The 12030-nt window shown below is 30.7% G+C and overlaps 1 protein-coding gene across 2 annotated transcripts in view; it reads right to left on the minus strand.

Moving 5' to 3' along the window:
* Nucleotides 1-567: 567 nt before the first annotated feature.
* The window catches only part of LOC134685236 (lipase maturation factor 2-like), a 53814-nt gene continuing 42351 nt past the window's right edge, over nt 568-12030 (minus strand). For both annotated transcript variants that reach the window (XM_063544760.1, XM_063544759.1), the window contains exon 16: nt 568-7474. In XM_063544760.1, the coding sequence (XP_063400830.1) occupies nt 7316-7474 (159 nt within the window). In that variant the 3' untranslated portion in view covers nt 568-7315. The remainder of the gene's footprint in view (nt 7475-12030) is intronic.

The following is a 12030-nucleotide window of genomic DNA, read 5'->3' on the forward strand; positions in this document are numbered from 1 at the left end:
AAAGACATTAATTATCCATAGTCTATCAGAGAGTGCAAATAAGGACAGGCAAGGTCAATATGTCAAATTTCAATATATATATATATATACCCTTTACAACAAATACATGTGCTAGTACATATGTTTTGTTGACCAGTCATGTTTCTAAAGAACCAACCTAACTAATGTACCATTAGGGTTTAGAAATGATCAGAGGGACTCCTTTACAATAACTATAAGTAACTGAGTATTGTTACTTAAAATCAGTAACTAATTTCAGAAAAATTCTTATGATAAAAAATATTTGATGATCAATTTTAGTCTTTACATGTTTAAGTGAAAAGAGCAAATGATTGGTACTTTGATGTCTGAGCAAATGAAAGAGAGGTCAGGAAAACCTGATTTGGCTGAAATTTGAAAAAAGAATTCCCGGATCCTGAAAGGGTCAATCACGAAATCCTGAGCTGCCCTGTCTAAGAAGGCCAAATCATCAAAACTGACATGCAAATGTGTTAAGGTATTTGCATATTTTAACTCTGTCCAATCACTCCCTTTTTGTTTGTTCCAATCCCAACAAAATTCAATGCATCAAGCAGATCAATCCTTTATTTAGTATTGAGACAGAAGTATACACATATAATCAATAACATGCTATATATAACTAACACACATGCACACAATGCACATTAATGTAAATGTATAATCTTTACCCTCTAAACATACATTTTATATATGTCATTTCCACAACAAAACAGAGATATAATTACTATATAATAAAGTTTTACCTGAATAAAATTATTCCTAAATCCTGCACAAGATATTCATATATTATTTTTTGTAATTAAAAAATATAACAAAATTTAACCATTTAACAGCACTTTTTATGTAGCTATATGTAACCATTTATGTATACAGCTAAAATTAAAAATAACATTTACAAAAAGGTAAAGTCTTTCTGACTTATGTATATGTCAAAGTAGAGAGTTCTGTGTGCTTGGGTTTTTTTCAGATACAAAAAAAAAGTAAAATGAAAATATGGACAGAATAATTTCAAACTGTACAAAAAAGTTGTAGAAATAACAATGATTGAAACAAGAGGCTCCCAAGTGGTTGAATTGTTCACCTGATAATAAAATGTCATTTTGATATCAAAATTTTTATTGCAATCAGTTGTTTGCTTATTTGTAAATCTTATTATGTGGCCTTTTTTTAAGATCTAGTAATGATGATCACCAAATACTCAAAATAGGTAATAAATAAAAATCATCTTTCAAGGGCAGTAACTTCTATAAAGGTCAACTGACAATTTCGTACACGTTGACTTATTTCTAGATCTTATTTTGCTGATTATTTCATAATTTGTAAGATTGAGAGATTTTCTTAATCAATTTTAGTTTCCAGAAAAAAATGCAAAAGGGTAAAAAGTATATTTCAAAGGCAACAGAACCTAATGGGTCAATAGTCAATTTCTACCCAAGTTAACATTTATATAATCTTGTTGTTGTGGTAATTTTAACTTTTAAAATTTCTCTTTGTTTGTTTTAGTTTGCAAGAAAATTACCCAGAAATTTGCCAAAGCATTTACATCTAAGGTGCAATAATTTCAAAAAATTTCTTAAGATAGACCTTGACCTGATGCTAAATTTTACTAGGTCATTAATTGAGCTTGTACTTCTTTAGTTTTTTAGCCAAAAAAAATGTATTTTAACCCTTTGTTATATTCTAAGCAACAGTGGCCATCTTTGTGGGTGGATAAAATACTCTGATTCAATTTTTTAAACTTCCCCATGAAAGTAACACTAGTAGCTGTGCACATTTTTTTTAATGCATTGCTTAACAAAAAACAGGAGTAAAAACATACTAGGAAAATTTTAAAATGTACTCCTTTTTACAAATACAAAACACACAACTATAAGCTTGATTAAATAATTGCTTTTTTAACTTTTTTCACACAATTGCATCAAAATTCCTTTCTGTTGCTAAGCAATATACTGTATAATAACTATAATACATAAGAACACATGCATTGCATAATTCAAACAGGATGAACTTTTAATATATATGTAATTAACAGATATGGTATATATGTCAATTTAACAACAACCTAACAATACAAATTAAAAAAGACTTTCAATATATTGTCTCCAGATGCTATAAAAGGAATAATTAAAAGTACAAACTTGAAAAAAGAATTCAAACATAACAAACATGTGCACTATTTGGTTAGATACATCATTATGTAAAGACAAATGGTTCTACATCTCTTACTTCATGACTATGAGAAATAAACTCAAACACAAAACATCATACCAGTCAGAGGTGTAAAATAAATGTTAGAGTAATCTCCCTTTGTGCAAATGAAATACTTTCCCTAGATGCAGCCTCACACCTAGCTATATGACTAATACTGAGAGTAAGTCTCGTAGCATCTGAACAACACATGAAATAACAAACTCCAAGCTAAAATATTATTTCCTATGTTTTTACATTAGGTTACTGTGGAGTCATCTATTTTTGTGGGTAACAATTTTCGTGGATTGCTGAAAACTTGCATATTCGTGGACATTTGAATTTGTGGTTTTGCCAAGCTCTGTATATAGAGCCTATTAAAAATATGAGTTTGTTGAACATTTGAATTTGTGGTTCACCTGTAACCACGAATCCCACAAAAATTGGTACTCAATGAATAATAATGAATTCACAGTATATTTTAAGGTTCAAAAAGAATTTTCAATATGTTTACAGGAAGTGTATAATAAGACAAATACACATATAAAAAGGCAATGTATTATGCACCTGATTTAATTGCTAAGAGAGACAAGTAATAAAACTTAACTACATATGGGCTTTGGAATTTTCTGTGCAATTTTTGTCTTAAAATTGCAAACACAAAGTAATTAGAACATGAAAAATGTAACTTAACAAAATTCTGAAATAAAGATCATAAAGGGGATATCTAAAATGTAATAGGTAAATCATATTCCTTCATTCCACTACTTAAAAAATACATATTAAAAGAATGAAATATTTTATTTAAGGAATGACTGTAATATTTTTTCTGTCTATTTGAAATGTCATCAAAAATGTGGTGCACACTTTAAAATAACACGCTATACGGGTAATTCAGTGTGCACCACATTTATTGTACAGTCATTCCTTATAATTTTAATTTTAAATTTCATTTTAAGCCTGAATAAATTATGAAAACATTGATGATGTTCTGTCACCTGACAAACATTTTGTCTATGAGCTGATACAAAAAATGCTGTCAGCCAATCAGAAGACGAGATTTTTTTTTAAAATCCAAAATTAAATTATTATATCATATATATTTTTATGCCAAGAGAAATCCTGAAAATCTTAAATTCAATAAACAAGTTCTCTTATTCACTTAAATCTATCCAAAACAAAATGGAGAAAAAACAATCAAAAACTACTCATGTATCTTCTTTCTTTAAATAGTCTCCATGGATACACAAATATATCTAACACCATGAAGCTGATAGTATAATTATTTGTATAAACATATAAAAGTAAAAGTCAAACCTAGTTTGTATATAGTTATAGAAACTAAAAAAAAACAAAGCAAAAAATATGCTGCTCTTTTGACCATGAGTAGATAAATAGTGATGCTCCGCTGACCTCACTAAAATCTTTCAACTAAAATATACTTTAGTCCATATGTTACCAATAAGAAAAAAATAAAAGATATGTGTCCATCTTAGAAAAGTAATAAATAGAATAAATAATTGATATCGTTTTTTATTTTATGAAGAGACCTACTGTTTTTGGATTTCCAGAACTATTTACAAAATGGCACATAAATGTTAATATACATATATATTGACAGATGTAATCATGTACAGTTTAAGGGCTACTTATAATAAACAACACTAAATACAAACCAGATGCTCCGCAGGGCGTAGCTTTATACGACCGCAGAGGTTGAACCCTGAACGGTTGGGGCAAGTATGGACACAACATTCAAGCTGGATTCAGCTCTAAATTTGGATTGTGATTAAATAGTTGACACAGCATAGGTTTCTGACACAGAATGAATGTGTTCTTATGAACTTAAAATTTTTGTTTTCTCTTAGAGCAATTCACTATGCTGTTGAATATTAATCCTCTCAAAAAAATGTTTGAAGAAATTTTCTTTTAATTTATAAAATTTCAAATGAGAAAAATTAAACCCAATTTTTTAATCACATCCCCCTTTCCCTTATTCCAAAACTAATCTCAATTAAAATATTCTAATGGAGTTTGCAACAATAACTACTCATTTAATTACATCATAAAATATTAAGGTGTAAAAAAACTGCTTGTTATCACTGAATGGTAAAGATTATTTAAATTTATCAGTTGGTAGATAAAAGTGAATAGTTTTCAATTTAGATTCATTTACATTGTATATTGTATATAACAAAGATTTAAGTTGATTATGGACAAAGAAAGATAACTCCAATTAAAAAAAAATCTTGCAATAAGATATTTCTTGCTTACTATTCTGGACAAAGAAAGATAACTCTAATTAAAAAAAAAATTGCTATTTCACAATGTTGTGAAATTAGATATTTCTTGCCATTGCACAATACTGTGCAATTGAAAAGACTTGCTATTGCACAATACTTATATAATAATTTTAGATCCTGATTTGGACCAACTTGAAAACTGGGCCCATAATCAAAAATCTAAGTACATGTTTAGATTCAGCGTATCAAAGAGGCCCAAGAATTTAATTTTTGTTAAAATCAAACTTTAGTTTCAATTTGGACCCTTTGGACCTTAATGTAGGCCAATTTGAAAACGGGACCAAAAATGAAGAATCTACATACACAGTTAGAATTGGCATATCAAAGAACCCCATTTATCAATTTTTGATGAAATCAAATAAAGTTTAATTTTGGACCCAGATTTGGACCAACTTGAAAACTGGGCCAATAATCAAGAATCTAAGTACATTCTAAGAAAACCCAACCGATTCATTTTTTGTCAAAATCAAACTAAGTTTAATTTTGGACCTTTGGACCTTAATGTAGACCAATTTGAAAACGGGACCAAAAGTTAAGAATCTACATACACAGTTAGATTCGGCATATCAAAGAACCCCAATTATTCAATTTTGATAAAATCAAACAAAGTTTAATTTTAGACCCTTTGGGACCCTTTTTCCTAAACTGTTGGGACCAAAACTCCCAAAATCAATACCAACCTTCCTTTTATGGTCATAAACCTTGTGTTTAAATTTCATTGATTTCTATTTACTTATACTAACGTTATGGTGCGAAAACCAAGAAAAATGCTTATTTGGGTCCCTTTTTGGCCCCTAATTCCTAAACTGTTGGGACCTAAACTCCCAAAATCAATACCAATCTTCTTTTTGTGGTCATAAACATTGTGTTTAAATTTCATTGATTTCTATTTACTTACACTAAAGTTATTGTGCAAAAACCAAGAATAATGCTTATTTGGGCCCTTTTTTGGCCCCTAATTCCTAAACTGTTGAAACCAAAACTCCCAAAATCAATCCCAACCTTTCTTTTGTGGTCATAAACCTTGTGTCAAAATTTCATAGATTTCTATTAACTTAAACTAAAGTTATAGTGCAAAAACCAAGAAAATGCTTATTTGGGCCCTTTTTGGCCCCTAATTCCTAAAATGTTGGGACCAAAACTCCCAAAATCAATACCAACCTTCCTTTTATGGTCATAAACCTTGTTTTAAAATTTCATAGATTTCTATTCACTTTTACTAAAGTTAGAGTGCGAAAACTAAAAGTATTCGGACGACGACGACGACGCCATAGTGATAGCAATATACGACGAAAATTTTTTCAAAATTTGCGGTCGTATAAAAATAAAAAATAACAAGAGAGGCTCTGTAGTGGTTGTACATGTATTGCTTAAATGTATTTATGGTAATTGTCATCAATGTGAACTTTTTTACCATAAAAAACCTATTCTAACGCCTTAACTTTGGCAGTAATTAACCTGAGCAATTCAACTATAGTAACCATAACTTTACCAGGCAACTTTTTGACTGAATGGAAGAAATGATATTTTTATCAAAGGGTTTTATATATATTATCTATGGAAAGTTGTTGCTCAGTCTATTATTTTGGTTAAATTTTAAATAATTTCAATGGGAATCATTTTGTAATCATTGCTATCTAAAATGCCTTCCAATTTGCATTATATGATAAATCTGTTTAAAGGATACTGCACCTTTATCAAGATTCTTATCAACTTTATCAAGATTTGGTTACTGTGGATTCATTATTATTCGTTGGATACCAATTTTCGTGGATTTCGTGGGCACAGTCAAACCACGAAATTAAATATTCAACGAATGATAATTTTTCTATAGGTTTGTATGCAGACTTCAGCAAAACCACGAAATTAAATATCCACGAATATGCAAGTTTTTCTTAATCCACGAAAATTGGTACCCACGAAAATGAATGAATCCACAGTAGTATTTTTACAAGGATGATTAAACAGAGGAATTCTAAATCATCTTGCCTGTATATGATGTTTCAAAATGATTTAGTTTGAAGGATTTAGAAGAAATTATTAATCTGACCATCCAGAACCAACAACTTCCAGTAAAAACTAAATCTTTTGTTGTTGTATTTAGAATCTTTAGCAAGGTGGTTATAAACAATTTTTCGTACAATTTTCATTTTAAATTGGCTTTTGTGAGTTCAGAAGGGAAGTTTAAAATATGAAAAGGTAATGAACAGAGTGAAGAAGGGTTGACAGAAGCCCAGTGATGACATAAGGTTATACTGGTCATATGGACTATAAAGTGGGCTAAAACATCATATGGTTTACACAGAATCTTTAATATCTGTAAATTTGGTTGAAAAGAACTTTCAACATCAAAGCTTAACAACACAATTGAAATGTTAATCTACATTCTGCAACAACCTAACAATTATCATTTAAAAATGCAGATCCAGGGGGAAGGTCGTCCCCCCCTTAATTTGACAATTAATGCATTTGAATGAGGACATAAAGTAGTAGTTGGGACCCCCCATCTCCAAGTTTATGAACCCCCTTTTAAAAATAGCTGGATCTGCCCCTGATTTATCTAATAGTTTTAAATTAGTAAATTATTTTTGATATTAGGATTTTCAAACTTTTAAAGACCTGACACTAGACTGGAATTGTTCAGCAAGAACAGTTTTTCTTTAATCGATAATATTGAAAATTATTTTTGTTCAATTAATTATTTTAATTTGTATTAATCTTTTCTGGGTGAATTTGATGACCATGTATCACCAACCACCCTTAATTGACTCTGTTTTCAGCCATATTCAGCCATAATTTATAAACTAAAAGATCTGTATCCAGCTTAGAAAGTTTATAACTAAGGCTGCTGTGAATGTCGACATGGTAAATATGAATCCCTCTGGTTGTCCTATCTTCTCTCTCAGCCACTTTACAGAATTACCAACAAATGTCAAACTTTGAGGTTTCCTTTTTACAGGTTCCTGAAATTTATAATAATATGCAGTTATTACTCAGTAAAAATGACTATTATTTCAAGCATTGGCAGATCCAGGGATTATACGCCTGTTAACATTTGCATAGGAACAAGTCACAAAGTTACAATTTAATTTGGAGGTTGAAATTGAGAAAGGAAATTGGGAATGTGTCAAAGCGACAACAACCCGACCATAGAGCAGACAACAGCCGAAGGTCACCAATGGGTCTTCAATGTAGCGAGAGTTCCAGCACCCTTAGGTGTCCTTCGGCTGGCCCATAAAAAATATGTATACTAGTACAGTGATAATGGAAGTCACACTAAACCCCGAATAATACACAAGAAACTAAAATTAACAAGAGGCTCTCAAGAGCCTGAATCGCTCACCTTAATTTTTTGGGTTAAATCTCTCATCAATGATTATTTTGGCTTTTCAATTTATTTCAATTTTCTTTGAATCGTTCTATTTTCTTCAAAACCAAAAAAAAAAATCATTTTCTCCTATGTTCTATTTTAGCCATAGGAGCTATGTTTCTTGACATACAAGGAAATAAGATATAAAATTTATACTCTGAAACTCATTTAGCCTAAGTTTGGCTGAAATTGATACAGCGGTTTCAAAGGAGAAGATTTTTTAAAGTAAGTCAACATGATGAACAAATTGTGAAAAAAGTCTTTAAAGGGCAATAACTCCTTAAGGGGTCAATTGACAATTTTGGTCAAATTGACTTATTTGTAGATCTTACTTTGCTTAACATTTTTGCTATTAACCGTTTATCTGTATCTATAATAATATTCAAGATAATAACCAAAAACTGCAAAATTTCTTTAAAATCATCAATTCAGGGGCATTATACCTGAAAAACCAGTTACCCAATTTCGGCTGGAAATTTCAGGACAGGTAGACCTTGACCTAATAAATACTTTAACTTCTTGTCTTATTTGCTCTAAATGCTGGAGTTTTTGAGATATTAGCCAAAAACTGCATTTTACCCTGTGTTCTATTTTTAACCATGACGGCCATGTTTTTGACGAAATAGAAAATAAAACACAAATTTTATTTTATACACCCTACTGATCATTCAGTTGAAGTTTGGTTGAGTAGTTTTAGAGGAGAAGATTTTTTAAAGTTAGCAAATATGATGAACAAATTGTGAAAAATTGTCATTAAAGGACAATAACCCCTTAAGGGGTCAATTGACAATTTTGGTCATATTAACTTATTTGTAGATCTTACTTTGCTGATCATTTTTGCTGTTTACAGTTTATCTTTATCTATAATAATATTCAAGATAATGACCAAAAACTGCAAAATTTCCTTAAAATTACCAATTAAGTGGCAGCAACCCAACAATGGGTTGTTTGATTCATCTGAAAATTTCAGGGCTGATAGATCTTGACCTAATGAACATTTTTACCCCACATCAGATTTGCTCTAAATGCTTTCGTTTTTGAGATATAAAACTGCATTTTACCCCCATGTTCTATTTTTAGCCATGGCGGCCATGTTTTTTTCACAAAATGGAAAATAAAACACAATATTTATTCTAGATACCCTTAGGATCATTCAGCTAAAGTTTGGTTGTAATTGGTTCAGTATTTTCAGAGGAGAAGATCTTTGAAATAGTTTACGACGACGGACGCCAAGTGATGGCAAAAGCTCACATTTCCTTTTAGGAAAAGTGAGCAAAAAATCATACAAGATTAACAAAGGCCAGAGGCTCCTGACTTGGGACAAGCGCAAAATTGCGGCGGGGTTAAACATGTTTATGAGATCTCAACCCTTGATTCAGTTCAAGAGAAGTTCAGGTTCATTGTTTTATTGGAAATAAGATCATTAATTAAACTGTATCTGTATCATACATTTTATAGGATATCTGGTTTTACTGTAAAAAAAAAAAACCCAACAAAAAACATCATACAAAACAATTCAAAGGTGATTGGAGATTTTAGTGGTTGTCATAGGTTCATGTCTGTCATATTTGGTTTTCATAAACTGTTCTGTAATTAATAAGGATGTTAGTTTTCTCAACTGAATTGTGTCATAGATTTCATGTCATGTCCTTTTAAAGTCGACCCTACAGTATGGGTTTTTCATAATTAAAAGCTGTACGGTTGCCTATAATTTATACAATTCATTTTAATAAAACTTTGGTGAATAGTTGTTTCATTGGCAATCATACCACATCTCCTTAATTTTTATAGAATAACAAATGATTGGAATAACAATCCATTTCATAATATTGTGGATTGCAAAAATAATTCCAATCATTTGAATTGCAAAATTGAAATAATGCATAAAATGTATGAATCAAATCAAAAATCAATATATAAACATGTAATGATTTTTTTTTTTTGGGGGGGGGGGGGGAAAGGGGAGGAAATTGGCAGAAATTTCAAGCAGGAAGTAGGTTGACATCTTGTCAAGTGTTCTTTGATGGCTGCATTTAATGTTTATATTGTCTTTTAATATAAAAAAAGAAGATGTGGTATGATTGCCAATGAGACAACTGTCCACAAGAGACCAAAAGGACACAGACATTAACAACTATAGGTCACTGTACAGCCTTCAACAATGAACAAAGCCCATACCGCATAGTCAGCTACAATAGAACCTGATATGACAATGTAAAACAATTCAAACGAGAAAACTAACGTCCTTAATATTTAAATAAAACTAAAGGCTCTTAAGAGTCTGTGTCGCTCACCTGTACTTACTGATGCTTTGGAAATCATGTAAAATAAGGTTAAAATCATGATTTACAGTATAAGATATCATTAGATACTACATGTATAATAATATCTGAGATAATAGCAAAAAAAATCAAAATTTCCATAAAATTACTAACTCAGGGGCAGCAATCCAATAATTGGTTGTCAGATTTGTCTGAAAATTTCAGGGCAGAGATATCTAAATCTGATGAACATTTTTGCCACCAGTCAGATTTGCTCTAAATGCTTCAGTTTTGGAGATATAAACCAGAAATTGCATTTTACTCTATATAGATGTACTATTTTTAGCCATGTCTACCATCTTGGTTCGCGGGCATGGTCATCCGACACATTCTTAAAACTAGATACTATGATGATTGTGGACAAGTTTCACTGGTTACATTTTGTCTTAGTAGTTTCAGGAAAAGATTTTTGTAAAAGATTACAAAAATTTAAGAAAAATTGGTAAAATTGACTATAAAAGGCAATAACTCCTAAAGAGGACAATTTTGGTCATTTGATTTATTTGTAGATCTTACTTTGCTGAACATTATTGCTGTTTATAGTTTATCTCTCTCTATAATAGTTTTCAAAATAATTACAAAAAAACGGCAAAATTTCCTTTCAATTACCAATTAAAGTGTAGCAACCCAACAACCGGTTATCCGATTCATCTGAAAATTTCAGGGCAGAAAGATCTTGACTTGATAAACAATTTGTCTCCAAATGCTTTGGTTTCAGAGTTGTAAGCTAAAATCCATATTTTACCCTATGTTCTATTTTTAGCCATGGCAGCCCTCTTGGTTGGATACCTAGGTCACTGGACACATTTTTAAAACTAGATACCCCAATGATGATTGTGGCCAAGTTTGGTTTAATTTGGCCCAGTAGTATTAGAGAAGAAGATTTTTGTAAAAGTTAATCTCAACCCTCCCCCTATACCTCAAGCCAATGTAGAAAAGTAAACGCAATACAATACATACATTTAAAATTCAGTTCAAGAGAAGTCTGAGTCTGATATCAGTGACTGTTTAAATGCATCATGCTGCTGATTTAATGTTTAAAGCAATGCTTAAACATCAGAAAATAGCACAGCTAAGGTATCAATTCTAAAAAGTTTTCAGAATAATAAATGGCTTTTCATTTAGTTAAATAAACTCATAAACTCATTCAAGAGGTTTTGGAACCCTCCTTTTTTTGGATAATCAATGCATTTTAAATGGGGACATATGGTTGGAACTCAACCTAAATTCTGGCTGGATCCGCCCTGGTGGTAGTCAATACATGTGAAATAAAGTGTTGATATATTATTGCCATAGAGACAACTACTATAAAAGACCAAAGAAATATAGATTCTTACACTGCAACAAGTGTATTACGATATTTCTCCACTCGAGACAGTTAAATTTTGGCATGCCGAGCCCTTAAAATAATAAAATTTAACTGTAGAGAGTGGAGAAATATCATAATACACGAGTTATAGTGTCGGAATCTGTTTCTCTAATGCTTTTTATCGTTCTTTTTCAAAGATTTTCAGAAAATTGTGCTCTTTATATGCGACGTCATTAGGCAAGGTCGCCTTTTTTCATGACGTCACAATAGGAAAATTGAGAAGAAAACAAAACATTTTGACGTCATAATCAAATTTCGACTAACCATTTGCCGAGAACATATTTTTCACTAGTGAGGAGAACTATTTTTCTCATACCGGTCAGGAAATGTGAAAATAGCACAAAAATTAGAGAACAAGGAAGTATAAACTGTTAACTATATGTCAAACAATACTTTACATTCTTTCATTGTTTATTAATTTATGTTTTTTGATTGAGTTAAGTCTGCCAATTGATATTT

This window comes from Mytilus trossulus, chromosome 9, assembly GCF_036588685.1.
Source record: "Mytilus trossulus isolate FHL-02 chromosome 9, PNRI_Mtr1.1.1.hap1, whole genome shotgun sequence".
Taxonomy (NCBI): domain Eukaryota; kingdom Metazoa; phylum Mollusca; class Bivalvia; order Mytilida; family Mytilidae; genus Mytilus; species Mytilus trossulus.